This window comes from Physeter macrocephalus, chromosome 4, assembly GCF_002837175.3.
Source record: "Physeter macrocephalus isolate SW-GA chromosome 4, ASM283717v5, whole genome shotgun sequence".
Taxonomy (NCBI): Eukaryota; Metazoa; Chordata; class Mammalia; order Artiodactyla; family Physeteridae; genus Physeter; species Physeter macrocephalus.
In genome coordinates, this window is record NC_041217.1 from 138,529,096 (window position 1) to 138,544,202 (window position 15,107).

Sequence of the window (15,107 nt, forward strand, 5' to 3'; positions counted from 1 at the left end):
TATGCTAACACATATATATGGAATCTAAGAAAAAAAATGTCATGAAGAGATTAGTGGTAGGATGGGAATAAAACACAGACCTACTAGAGCATGGACTTGAGGACATGGGGAGGGGGAAGGGTAAGCTGTGACGAAGTGAGAGAGTGGCAGGGACATATATATGCACTACCAAATGTAAATTAGATAGCTAGTGGGAAGCTGCCGCATAGCACAGGGAGATCACCTCTGTGTTTTGTGACCATGAGAGGGGTGGGATAGGGAGGGTGGGAGGGAGGGAGACGCAAGAGGGAAGAGATATGGGAACATATGTATATGTATAACTGATTCACTTTGTTGTAAAGGAGAAACTAACACACTATTGTAAAACAGTTATACTCAAATAAAGATGTTAAAAAAAAAAAAAATCCAGCACCCCACACAAGGTAAAATTCATGATGCCTAGAATCCAATCAAAGTTCACCAGGCATGCAAAGAGGCAGGAAGATTCAATCCATAATGAGGAGAATAATCAATCAATCTGTTTTGATAAAACAGACCCAGAATTGACACAGATATTAAAATCAGCAAACAAGGACATTAAAATAATTATTGATACTGTATTCCCTATGTTCAGAAAGTTAAGTACAGACATTTAAAAGGCAGTAAAAGGATCCAAATCAAACTTCTAGAAATGAAAACCACAATGTTAGAGATGAAAAATACACTGGTTGGAAATGACAGCAAATTAGACACTGCAGAAGAAGAGTGATGAATTTAAATACACAGCAATAGAAACTATCCAAGATGAAACACACAGAGGAAAAAAACCTTTAATGAACAGCATATCAGTGAGTTGAGCTGTGGAACTACTTCAAGTGGCCCAACATATGTGTAATAGCAGTCCTCAAAGGAGAGAGAGGAAGGGAAAGAAAAATATTTGAAGAAACAATGACCCCCAAAGTTTCAAATTTGATGAAAAATTGTATGACTCCTGAGCACAAGAATTATGAAGAAAACTATACCACAGCACATTGTAATAATTGCTCAAAACTAGTTATAAAGATAAAATCTTAAAAGCAGCCAGAGGAAAAAGTTAAGTTACATACAGAGGAACAAAGATAAGGATGAGAGATTTCTTGTTAGAAATAATGCAAGCAAGAAGACACTGGAGGGCTTCCCTGGTGGCGCAGTGGCTGAGAATCTGCCTGGCAACGCAGGGGACATGGGTTCACGCCCTGGTCCGGGAAGATCCCACATGCCACAGAGCAACTAAGCCCATGCACCACAACTACTGAGCCTGCGCTCTAGAGCCCAGGAGCCACAACTACTGAGCCTGTGTACCACAACTACCGAAGCCCACGCACCTAGAGCCCGCAACAAGAGAAGCCACCACAATGAGAAGCCCTCACCCTGCAATGAAGAGTAGCCCCTGCTCGCGACTAGAGAAAGCCTGCACGCAGCAACAAAGACTCAAGGCAGCCAAAAATAAAATAAATAAATAAATTTATTTAAAAAAAAAAAAGAAGACACTGGAGCATCTTTAAAGTACTGAAGGAAAAAAACTGTCAACCTGGAGTTCCATGCCCACTGAAAATAGCTTTCAAAAATGAAGGCAACCTCATACCCATTAGGATGGCTATTATTAAAAACAAAACAAAAACAGAAAATAACAAGTGTTGGTGAGGATTTGGAAAAATTAAAACCCTTGTGCACTGTTGGTGGGGATGTTAAAATGGTGCAGTCACTATGCAAAACAGTATGGCTGTTTCTCAAAAAATTAAAAATAGAACTACCATGTGATCCAGCAATTCCACTTCTGGGTATATACCCAAAATAATTGAAAGAAGTGTCTTGAAATGCTGTGTGTACACCCATGTTCATAGCAGCATTATTCACAATAGCTAAAACATAGAAGGCAGCCCAAGTGTCCATGGATGAATGAGTGGATAAGCAAAATGTGGTATGTACATACAATGGAATATTATTCAGCCTTAAAAAGGAAGAAAATTCTGCAATATGCTACAACATGGATGAACCTTGAAGACATTATGCTAAGTGAAATAAGCCAGTCACAAAAAGACAAATACTGTACGATTCCATTTACATGAGTTACTTAGAGTGGTTAAAATCATAGAAACAGATAGTAGAATATGGTTACCAGGGTCTGGGGGGAGGGAAGAATGGGGAGTTATTGTTTAATGGATATAGAGTTTCAGTTTTACAAGAAGAAAAGAGTTATGGGGATGGGTGGTGGTGATGGCTGAATGACAAGGTGCATATATTTAATATCACTGCACTGCACACTTAAAAGTGGTTAAGATGGTAATTGTTATGTGTATCTTACCACAACACAAGTTGGAAAAGAAATGAAGACAAAATAAATTATTTCAGACATACAACAGCTGAAAGATTCATCACCAGCAAAATCACCATATAAGAAATGTCAAAGGAGGTTCTTCAGGCAGAAGGAAAATGAAACAGATGGAAATATAAATCTACAAAATGGAATGAAGAAATGGTAACTATATGGGTAAGTATATAAGATTTTTCTTATTATTTAAATTTCCTTAAAAGATAACTATTAATAACAACAATAATGTAGTGTGGGGTTTATAACATATATAAAAGTAAAAGGATGACAGCAATAGCACAAAGGTGGAAAGAAGAGAAATGGAAGCATATTATTCTAAGATTCTTATACTGTACATAAAATGGGATACCATCACTTGAAGGTAGAGTGTGACAAGGAAAGTGTATACCATAAATCCTAAAACAACTGCTAAAATAACAAAACAAAGGCTTATAGCTAGTAAGTCAACAAAAGAGCTAAGACAGAATCATAAAAAGTATTCAGTAATCCAAAAGCAGACAGAAAAAAAGAAAAAAGGAACAAAGAACAAATGAGACAAATAGAAAACAAAGAGAAAGGCAACAAATTTAAACCAAACCGTGTCAGTAATAACATTAAATGTAAATGGTCTTAAATCTGAATTAAAAGGCAGAAATTGTCAGACTGGATAAAAAAGCAAGACCTAATTATATGCTGCCTACAAGAAACACTTTATATAAAGATACAAATAGATTAAAAGGAAAATGATGGAAAAAGATACACCATGTCACCACTTAGTCAAAAAATGCTGGAGTGGCTTCATTAATATCAGACAAAGTAGATTTCTGGGCAAAGAATATAACTAGTAACAGAAAAGGTCATTTCACAGATACATGCATCCCTATGTTCATAGCAGCACTATTTACAATAGCCAAGACATAGAAACAACCTAAATGTCCACTGACGATGAATGGATAAAGAAGATGTGGTATATATAAACATTGGAATATTACTCAGCTGTAAAAAAAGAATGAAATAATGCCATTTGCGGCAACACGGATGGACCTAGAGATTATCATACTAAGTGAAGTAAGTCAGAGAGAGAAAGACAAATACCACATGATATCACTTACATGTGGAATCTAAACTACGACACAAATGAACATGTCTACGAAACAAACAGATTCACAAACATAAAGAACAGACTTGTGGTTGCCAAGGGGGAGGCGGGGTGGGGTAGGCAAAGATTGGAAGTTTGGGATTAGCAGATGCAAACTATTATACATAGGATGGATAAACAGCAAGTCCTACTGTATAGCACAGGGAACTATAGTCAATATCCTGTGATAAACCATAATGGAAAAGAATATGAAAAAGAATATATATATGTATGACTGAATCACTTTACTGTACAGCGGAAATTAACACAACATTGAAAATCAACTATACTTCAACAAAAAAAAATGACACAAATGTACTTATCTACGCAACAGAAACAGACTCACAGATATAGAGAACAGACTTGTGGTTGCCAAGGGGGTGGGTGGGGGGAATGGATGGGGAGTTTATACTATATAGAATGGATAAACAACAAGGTCCTGTACAGCACAGAGAACTATATTCAACATCCTGTAATAAATCATAATGGAAAAGAATATGAAAAAGAATATATATGTATAACTGAATCACTTTGCTGTACAGCAAAAACACAACATTGTAAATCAACTATACTTCAATAAAATAAATTTTTAAAAAAGGTCATTTCACAATGATAAAGAGATTAATTGGGCTTCCCTGGTGGCACAGTGGTTAAGAATCCACCTGCCAATGCAGGGGACATGGGTTCGAGTCCTGGTCTGGGAAGATCCCACATGCTGCGGAGCAACTAAGCCTGTGCGCCACAACTACTGAGCCTGCGCTCTAGAGCTTGCATGCCGCAACTACTGAAGCCCGCATGCCTAGAGCCTGTGCTCCGCAACAAGAGAAGCCACCACAATGAGAAGCCCACGCACCGCAACAAAGAGTAGACCCTGCTCGCCGCAACTAGAGAAAACCCACGCGCAGCGATGGAGACCCAATGCAGCCAAAAATATATAAATTTATTTTTAAAAAAAGAGATCAAATAATCAAGAGGACATAAAAATCCCAAACATTTATATACCTAATAACAGAGCTTCAAATTACATGAAACAAAAACTGAAAGAAGTGCAAGAGATATAAACAAATCTACAATCACAGGAAGATTTCAATATCCCCCTTTCAAGAATTGATGGAATAAGTAAAGAGAAAATTCACAAGGATAAAGAAGACTTGAACAACACTATCAACCAATTTGACCTAATTGACACTTATAGTACACATCACCCCAAAACAGCAGACTACACATTTTTTTTTTTAAAGGCACAAGGAACCCTTACCAAGTAGACCATATTCTGGGCCATAAAGTATGTCTCAATAAGTTGAAAAGCATTCTAATCATATAAGGTATGTTTTCTGACAACATCTAAATTAAATTAGAAATCAGTAACAGAAAGATCTCTGGAAAATCCCAAATATTTGGAAACTAAATAACATACTTCTAAAAAACCTCTGGGTCAAAGCAGGTATCAAAAAGGAAACCAGAAAGTAGTCTGAACTGAATGAAAATGAAAAGGTAAGATATCAGATTTGGGGATGGCTCTAAAACCGTGCTTAGGTGGAAATTTATAGCACTAAACATCTATATTAAAAAAAAAAAAGAAAGGTCTAAGTCAATGGCCTCAGCTGTCACCTTAAAAAACTAGACAGGGCTTCCCTGGTGGTGCAGTGGTTGAGAATCTGCCTGCCAATGCAGGGGACACGGGTTCGAGCCCTGGTCTGGGAAGATCCCACATGCCACGGAGCAACTAGGCCCGTGAGCCACAACTACTGAGCCTGCGCGTCTGGAGCCTGTGCTCCGCAACAAGAGAGGCCGCGAGAGTGAGAGGCCCGTGCACCGCGATGAAGAGTGGCCCCTGCTTGCCGCAACTAGAGAAAGCCCTTGCACACAAACGAAGACCCAACACAGCCAAAAAATTAAAAAAAAAAAAAAAAACTAGACAAAGAAGAGTAAAATTAAACCCAAAGTCAGCAAAAGAAAGAAATTAACAAAGATCAAAGTAGAAGTCAATGAAATAGAAAACAAACAAACAAAAAGAGAGAACAATCAATGAAACCAAAAGCTAGTTCTCTGAGATCAGTAAAACTGATTAACCTCTAGCCAGACTGCTCAGGAAGAAAAGAAAGCAGACACAAAATGACCAGTATCAGGAATGAAAGACATGACATCACTACAGATTCTACAGATGTTCACAGGACAGTAAGGGACTATTATGAATAACTTTATGTCAATCAATTATACAACTTAGTGAAATGGACAAATACCTTTAGAGACACAAACTGCCAAAGCTCACTGAGAAGAAACAAATAAATTCAGGAGCCCTATATCTATTTAAAAAATTAACTTGTAGTTAAAAACTTGCTCACAAACAGAACTCCAGGCCCAGATGGCTTCACTGGTTAATTCCACTAATTATTAAAGAAATAATACAAATTCTATACAAACTCCTTCAGAAAAGTGAAAAGGAAGGAATACTTCCCAACTCATTCTTTTGGACTTATTATTATAAAGCTACAGTAATCCATACAGTGTGTTCTTGGCATACAGATGGACAAATAGATCAATAGAACAACAGAGTCCAGAAACAGACCTGTGTATATGGACAACTGATTTCAACAAAGGTGCAAAGGCAATTCAGTGGAGAAAGGATTTCTTTTCAACAAAAGAGGCTGGGACAATTGGAAATCCATGTGCAAAAAAAATTTTTTTGGACCCATATCTCACATCATATGCAAAAATTAACTCAAAATGGATCATAGTTCTAAATGGAAACCCTAAAAAGTATAATACTGCTGGAAGAAAACAGAAGAGAAAACCTTTGTGACATGGAGTAGGGCAAGATTTCTTAAATAAAATGTCAAAAGCACAAGCTATAAAAGAAATTACTAAATCCGATTTCATCAAAATTAAAAATTTCTGGGCTTCCCTGGTGGCGCAGTGGTTGAGAGTCCGCCTGCTGATGCAGGGGACACGGTTTCGTGCCCCGGTCCGGGAGGATCCCACATGCCGTGGAGCGGCTAGGCCCGTGAGCCATGGCCGCTGAGCCTGTGCATCCGGAGCCTGTGCTCCGCAACGGGAGAGGCCACAACAGTGAGAGGCCCGTGTACCGCAAAAAAAAAAAAAAAAAAAAAGACTTGAACAAGTACTTCACCAAAGATATACAAAGGGCAAATATGCACATGAATAGATGCCCAATATCATTCATTAGTCATTAGGAAAATGCAAGTTAAAACCACACTGAGATACCTACTATACACCAACTGAATGGCTAAAATTAAGACTAACCATACCAAGTTTACGATGATATGGAACAACTGGAATACTTGCGGGAATGTAAATGCTACAACTACCTCGGAAAATAATTTGGCAGTTTCTTAAAAAGTTAACCATACACCTACCATATGACCCAGCTATTCCACTGCCAGCTATTTACCCAAAAGAAAAAAGAGCATATGTCCACCCAATGACTATATACAAATGTTCCTTGCCACTTTACTTGTAACAGCCCCAAACTGGAAACAACCCAAATATCCATCAATAAGTGAAAGAATAAACAAACTGTGATATATATATATATAAAATATATATAAAAACAGAATGTACTTCTGATACATGCTTCAACATGGATGAATCTCTGAATAATTACGCTGAGTGAAAGAAGCCAGACAAAATACAAGAGAGTACATAATGCATGATTCTATTTATATAAAACTCTAAATACAAACCAATCTATAGTGATGAAAAGCAGGTCATTATTTGCTTAGGGATGTGGGGAAAAGAGGCAGGGAGGAACCTGAGGAAGGGATTACAAAGTGGCATGAAGAAACTTTTGGGGTGATGGTTCATTGTCTTGATTGTGGTAATGGTTTCACAGGTGCATATATATGTCAAAATTTATTATCAATTGTACATTTTACGTGCAGTTTATTGTATGTCAAGTATATGTCAAGAAAGCTGTTAAGGAAAAAAAGGCACAGGGAAATTAAGCAACTTGGCCAAGGTGTCACAACAAAATGCCATCACGTGGATATACCATATTTAACAACTCACTACTATTCGATATTGTGTTGTCTTTGATTAAAAACAAAGCTGTGATACAATCTCTCTCTCTGAGTTGTTTTTGATTTAAGTTTATTCCCCTTTTCCTTGAGCCTGGTTTCAAGAAGTAGAAATACTAGATAGGCCAAAGAGTATGCACACATCTAAGGCTATTAACAAGTGGGTCCCCAGAAAGCTTGGAACGAGGCCCACCCTCTGAGCCACTTCCACAGCCCAATTTTTACTAGCACACTTCCTTACTGGGAAGAGGTAAATGGGTTCATTTTTGACTCTCATTTTTGCCCATGATTTCCCCATCCCTGTCTTCCTGTAGAATTGCAAATAATCAAAGAATCCCCCTGAGCTCTCATTTTGCCCACCTGTGAGATGGGGCTATGACCATTCTCTTCCAAAGCTGTGAGGCTCTAGAGGATGGCAATGGTGGGCAGAGCCTTCTGTGATGACCAAGGGCCTTGGTCCTGTCCACTCTGAGACGTCTTTGGCTAAAATCATCTCCCCGTGAGTCATTTGCACCAGGGGCAGTGCCCCACCCACTCCCAGAGCCAGGGAACCATGCCACTCTCACCTGTTTCTTGGTGTCCACCTCCAGAATGTCCATCAAGTTGATCATGATGTTTTTGTGTGTCTTCTTGTACTTCCCAACCCTCAGTGAGACGGTGAGCCAGCCAGGGCGCCCTGTACACATGAAGGTCTTGCTGCCCTGCTCCTTCCATTCCTGCACCTGCAGACATGAGAAGAGGCTGAGCTGGGCCTGCCAGAGATCTCCTGGGCAGCTCACAGCCTTGCTTTCAGGAGAGGGAGCTGGGAATTTACCGAGGCCCTGAATCCTTCCAGGTACCAGGAGGAGCAGGATGATGAAACACCCACTGGCCCTATCCTCTGGACTCTCCCTGGCTAGTGAGGCGGACAGAAAAGCCAAAGTGCTGCCACATCACAAAGCAGAACGAAAAAAGAGCAAGAGAACAGGATCAAAGCACTTTGAAAACATTTATTCTCACTGCAAAGTTCAGGACAGGTTTCGTAATGGTAGTAATAACAACCGCACAAATGATAACTATTTACTAGCTGCCACCATTGTACCAAGCACTGCTGTATCTTGTCTCACTTAATTCTCACAACAACCCCAGGTGTTTGGGATGACCTGCCTCCTTTTGCAGACGAAGAGAATGAGAGGCAAAATAACTTGTCCAAGGTCACACAACCACTGAAGGGCAGAGCCCAGATTCACCATCAGAACTAACCAACTTTAGGCCTGGAAGGATAAATGGGCTTGAATTAATAGTCAACAGAGTAACAGCTACCATTTACTAAGGCTTATTAGGTGCCAAACCCTGTTCCAAGCATTTGCGTGTGTTAACTCATGCGTCACTAGCAGGGGGAGAGAACAGGCAGGGGAGGCCCACCAAGCCAATGGAAGGAAGAACTTTTGCAAAACCCTTCTGTAAGTGACCAGAGCACAAAATACAGAGAAGAAATAGCCCAGGAAATGACAAGCCCATCAGGAACATGGGAGGAAGCATTCCCTTCCTGCTGATGGACAAGGGCGGGGAGGTGGATATCTGTTGCTGTGACCTGCGACCATCCATGTCCTCTTCATCTGCTTGCAACACTCCCATCTTCCTTTGGTCCAGGTGAAGCTGATTCCCCTCCTGCCCCAGGAGATGCGCACATGACTGAGGTCTGATTCTATCCTCCTGGCCACAGTGACTGGTTCAGGGATGGGCCTATGATCCAAGTGAAGCCAGTTAAGACGGATCCTGGGAGAGGCCCTCTCACTTCACTTGGGTTGCTAGGTTGGTTGGATGTAAGCCAGAAACTGCTGGGGCCTCCGCAGGGAGACGGCCTCCCTGAGAGTAAAGTCAACTCAGAGGAAAGCAGAGCCAAGAGATGGCAGCTGGAGACGAATCCTGGATCCAGTGATGTCTGAGCCACTTTTACTCCTGGACTTTTCAAGACCTGGGTCAACGAAGTCCCTTTTTGCTCAAGCCAGCTGGAGTTGATTTTCTATCACTTGCAACCAAGAGTCCTTGGAAGAAGCTGGATTGAAGCTGGTCAGGCAAACAGTTCAACGTGGGGAACGTGGCCCCTCTGCGATCAGAGAGGCCAGGGTGCCACGTGAAGCAGAGGTGTCACGCAGAGGGGTGTTACTGAGGAAGGGATTCCTGTGAGTAGGGGGTAAAGGGATGACCAGGAAGGCCTTGTCCCTGCCTGACTCTGCAGTTCCAGGACTTAATACAAGATCAGAGGTGTGGAGGATGGATTGGGAGAGCTGCATGCAGCCTGGAATGGGAAGGGGGGCAGTGGGGCATGAAGTGAACGTGGAGACCATCAAGCCTGAAACATTGAATGCGGGGGCCATCATGCCTGAAACATTGGTTGGGTTGGATCCTGACCAGAGCCAACCAAGATTTCGGGCAGGGAGGCAATTCTGTGGAGTGTTGCCCTTATGACTAAGGGCAGGCCAAGGAGAGGTGGGGAGGGCCCAGGGAACGGGCAACTGGTCAGGTAGCTATTATCATATTCCAGGTGGGAGGCAACAGAACCAGACCTCCAGGGTGGAATGAAATGGGCTGGGAAAGAAGAAATGTCACAGTTCAGGTTCTGAAATCAAGCTGACCTGAGTTCCAGACCCATTTAGTAGCTATATCATCTTGGGAACATGACTTACAGTTTGAACCTCAATATCTCCCACCTGTAGAACAGGTACAAGACCTACCACGGTGGTCCTTTTCCGGTAAGCTGCCTGAGGTGACCTCTAAAAATGATTCGGTATTCACTTGACCCAGAAAACCCCCCAAAATCATGCAAATCAAGAGGTTCGAATCTTCGTGTTCACTTTAAGAACACTGGTGAAACCGTCCAGGCCATTAAGGGTATGCATATCCGAAAAGCCACCAAGTATATGAAGGATATCACTTTACAGAAGCAATGTGTGCCATTCTGTTGTTACAATGGTGGAGTTGGTAGGTGTGCCCAGGCCGAACAGTGGGGCTGGACGCAGGGTCTGTGGCCCAAAAAGAGTGCTGAATTTTGACAGCACATGCTCAAAAATGCAGAGAGTAATGCTGAACTTAAGGGCTTAGATGCAGATTCTCTGGTCATTGAGCACATCCAAGTGAATAAAACCCCCAAGATGCGGCACAGGACTTAACAGAGCTCATGGTCAGATCAACCCATACATGAGCTCTCCCTGCCACACTGAGATGATCTTTACTGAAAAAGAGTAGATTGTTACTAAACCAGAAGAGGAGGTTGCATGGAAGAAAAAGATATTCCAGAAGAAACTGAAGAAATAAAAACGTATGGCCTACGGGACTTCCCTGGTGGCACACTGGTTAAGAATCCGCCTGCCAATGCAGGGTACGTGGGTTCAAGCCCTGGTCCGGGAAGATCCCACGTGCCGTGGAGCAACTAAGCCCATGCACCACAACTACTGAGCCTGTGCTTTAGAGCCCATGAGCCACAACTACTGAGCCCACGCACCACAACTACTGAGCCCACGTGCCACAACAACTGAAGCCCACACGCCTAGAGCCCGTGCTCCACACAAGAGAAGCCACCACAATGAGAAGCCCCCGCACAGCAACAAAGAGTAGCCCCCGCACGCTGCAACTAGAGAAAAGCCTGCGTGCAGCAACGAAGACCCAATGCAGCCGAAAATTAATTAATTAAACTAAACAAAACAACAACAAAAAACTTATGGCCTGGGAATAAATGCTACACAAAAAAAATGCAAATAAAAGTTAAAAAAAAAAAAAAGACCTACCAGTGTTGCTGTGAGGATGAGAAATAATGGTCATCAATGGCATGGGGTGTGGCACAGGGCAGGTCCTCAGCAGCGGGCCGGTCTGGCAAGGCCCATTATCTTCCTGTCCCTAGTGAGCCCTTTGCTTTAGCTTAGGATCCTAAGCACTCACTGCAATACTTTGGGCCAGGGCCCATGGGATAGAGGGGAGACAGACAGCAGTCTCTGCCTTCAAGGAGCTCACACTCTGATGGGGCAGACAAGCAGGTAAATCAAGAATCTGGGGGCTTCCCTGGTGGCGCAGTGGTTGAGAGTCCGCCTGTCGATGCAGGGGGCACGGGTTCGTGACCCGGTCCGGGAAGATCCCACAGGCCGCGGAGCGGCTGGGCCCGTGAGCCATGGCCGCTGAGCCTGCGCGTCTGGAGCCTGTGCTCTGCAACGGGAGAGGCCACAACAGTGAGAGGCCCACGTACCGCAAAAATAGAATCTGAACACATAGAAAGAACTAGGCAACAGGGTGCCATTTGGGAGGGAGGGTAGGCTGGGCTCTGGAGCTGTGACTGTGACCGGCGCAACCCATGGCAGCCCGAGTAAAGCGCTTCCAGATGTTGCCTGCTCCCACCTGGCCCAAGGTCTATCCCTCACAAGGATGGCTCTCCGCATCCATCTTCATGCTCTTGGAGGCAGAACCCAGCCAGCAGCAAACAGAACATGGAGGCTGCTACACCTGTGGCGAGGGTGGCAGCAGGAAACAGAAGCTCTTTGCAACCTGACGCCAGTAAGAGAGGAACATAAGGAGGGGTGGAGGGAGCCAAGAAACTGCCCAGGCCTGATGCCCAGGCCAGCTGTGGCCATGAAGAAGGAGGCGCGGCTGTGAGCGGCAGCAAGGGCAGGGGTTCTGTGGGTGCTGACATAGGGGAGGACGTACAGAGTTACTGGGAGGGGGGCACTGCCTTGTCAAGAGTGAGCGCCTGGCGCAGGGTCCGTGAGGCTCCCCACCCTGGTGTGGGGCTACCTTCTCACTTTAGTCCTCTATTATAAGAAGGTGGAAAGCTCCTTCTTGCTAAGGAGTAAACTCCAAACTGAAGGGCCCTCCCCAACCTAGTTCCAAACTGACTTTCCAACCTTTGCCTCTCTTCTCCTATGCTCACACTTTCCCCCAATCACTCCCGCTGCTTCCCAGTCTCCAGCGCCAGGTGAACCTTCCTGAAGACCCCCTCCTCTGAAATCGACTGGGCCCGGTGAGAGCTACTTGAGCATGGCTCACCTACCCTATCTTATGATTCTTTACATCCCTCCAGATCCCTGCACGTACTCTGCACATAGTAGGCACTCCACAAATGTCGGAGCAATGCTCTGTTCTACTCTTTTGCTTACTCCGTTCCCTCTCCGGAAGCACCCCTCCCCCCAGTTACATTTTTGTTTAGTTCAAATCCCGCTCAGACGCCACCTCCTCCGTGAAGCCCTGGCTCCCCTGCGCCGCGCACCACTTCGCGCCTGGCTCCCGCCCCACCCGGCTCCCCTCACCTGCTTCTGGATGTCCCGCACGCGCTGCTCGTGCAGCCGCGGCGCGCTGCTGAGCTTGAACACCACCCAGGCGCGCACGTAGTAGTAGATGTCGAAGATGAGCGAGAGCGGCAGGAGGAAGAGGCACACGAACACCCAGCGCTGGTGGATGAGCACGAACTCCAGCCCCTTCACGCGGACCCAGAGCAGGAAGAGCAGAGCGCACACTGCCAGCGACACAGCGGGCTCCATGGTGGAGCCGGCGGCTCACCGCGCGGGGGAGGGGATGCCGGCTCGCGCCGCTGCTCACCGCCACCCGCTCCTCGCCGGCCTGCGCTCGCTGCTGCCCGCGGCCGGCTCCCCGCGAGCCCGAGGACACCCTCGCCGCCTCGCGATTGGCTCGGGTCGCAAAGGTTCGGTGGGCCGAGACCCGGGTGGTGACCAATGGCGAGCCGCGCCGGGGATCGGACCAGGAACCTGCTGCTTTTATTGGCTGCGGGAGTCAGGCCGCTCCACCCTCTTCTCCTCTCAGACGCGCTGGGAGGGGGTGGCCGGGGACCCTGGTGCTGGTGGGGTCTACGGCGCTCTGCCGCTCCGGGATTCAGGTTTCCCGGCCCTGGGGACTGAGGAGTAGCCCCGCCGCTGAGGGGCGCGGCTGCAACCTCCTCCCCTCCTCCTTAGGTGGCGCCTTCTCGAGAGGCGCGTTAAGCGGTCACGCGTTCGGTTACCTCCGGGGGGTCGGGTCGGGGCGCCCCACGCCTTGGGTCCGTCACCCTGCAGCTTGGCCAAGGATGCCCGTACCGGCCAGGGAGAGTGGAAAGCTGGCCTCGACCTCCACAGGTCGTGTCACTCTATGCCCTCATGGCCACGAGATGCACCTTTTCATTTTTCGAGGCGCTTTCTGTAAATTCATTTGAGTTACGCAACAGTCCAGCGCGGCGGGTAGTTGTGAGCCCGTTTTATAGATGAGGAAACATCCTAGAAGGGTGAAGGCCTGCCTCTGAACTCCCGAGGACTTAAGAAGAGTAGGCTAGGGTTGGCGCTCTTCCCCCTCTCCCGCTGTACTGAGGGAGAGGGGAGGACTGGGGGAAAGGACTGAAGGAAGGTACCGGCTCTGTAAACTTATAGTTCCCGCTCTGCCAGGCAGCGTTGCAGGCCCTGGGACAGGGTGGTGAGCAAAGCAGACGGCCCAGCCCTCAAGGAGCAGCCAGTCCAGAGGAGCATGACTGTTACCAGCAAAAGCTTAAATCCAGTGTCATTTGCATTCCACCGCAATCCTGTAGAGAGACAGTTACTTCTTATGAAATTTTAGGAAGTGTAGATTTTTAATTTTAGAAGCCAAACATGACTTACCAGGCCCTTCAGTGGCCTTGCTTACCTCCGCACTTTCCTCTCTTTCATCTCTGCCCTAACAGGCACTCTTTGGACGTTCCTGGGGCCCCACTATCTCTCATTTCAGGCCTTTGCTTAAGCTGACACCTCTGGAATGCCCTTTCCCATCCTCTTCATAGAGCTAACATTACAGGTCCTTGAAGTCAACTCAGGGACACCTCTAAAACTACATTTATGGCACTTCCTTCTCCTTTCAGGTGCTCATAAAATAGAGGGTGTCTATGTCATGATTCTTTTACATTATTTCATAATCATCTCTGGGTGTCTCTCACCCTCACAGACTGAGCTTTAGGATAAAAAGTCCACTTTTGTATTTCCAGTTTCTAGCATAATGCTTGGTGCATAGTGGACACGCCAGTGTTTGCTGACCAATGAATGAAGGAAGAATGTAGGCAGAGGCCCAAACATTCAAGTAAATGTAAAAGTCAAAATAGAGGCTGTTTGCATTAGGCTTCAAAAATGAATTGTCTAGACTTGTACTCTCTTACACAATAGCTACTAGCTACTGGTATGTGGCTAGTCCAAACTGAGACATACTTTAAGTGTAAAACACACACTGGATTTCAAAGACAGTACAAAAAAGAGAATGCAGAATACCTCATTAATAATTTTGATATTGATTACTTTTCCTTGTTAAGTCTGAATAATATTCCATTTTATGTACCACATTTTGCTTATCCATTTATCCATCCGTGGACACTTGAGTGGCTTCTATGTTTTAGCTATTGTGAATAATTCTGCTATAAACATGGGTATACCAATATCTTTCTGAGACCCTTTTAATTCTTTTGGCATATACCCAGAAGTGGAATTGCTGGATTGTATGGTAATTCTGTGTTTAATTTTTGAGTTGCCATATTGCTCCACAGTGGCTGTACCAATACTTGTTGCTTTCTATTTTGATTTTTTTTTTTTTGCGGTATGCGGGCCTCTCACTGTTGTGGCCTCTCCCGTTGCAG

The 15,107-nt window shown here is 44.9% G+C and overlaps 1 protein-coding gene and 1 pseudogene across 1 annotated transcript in view; one reads left to right on the top strand and one right to left on the bottom strand.

Moving 5' to 3' along the window:
• The window catches only part of DHCR24 (24-dehydrocholesterol reductase), a 38,008-nt gene extending 24,888 nt beyond the window's left edge, over positions 1 to 13,120 (bottom strand). Inside the window, exons 1-2 of the mRNA XM_007110073.3 lie at positions 12,778 to 13,120; positions 8,071 to 8,226 (exon numbers count right to left, since the gene is read on the bottom strand). Coding sequence (XP_007110135.1) covers positions 8,071 to 8,226; positions 12,778 to 13,008 — 387 coding nt within the window. The 5' untranslated portion in view covers positions 13,009 to 13,120. The remainder of the gene's footprint in view (positions 1 to 8,070; positions 8,227 to 12,777) is intronic.
• LOC112063857 (60S ribosomal protein L17-like) lies at positions 10,153 to 10,732 on the top strand (annotated as a pseudogene).
• Positions 13,121 to 15,107: the final 1,987 nt, after the last annotated feature.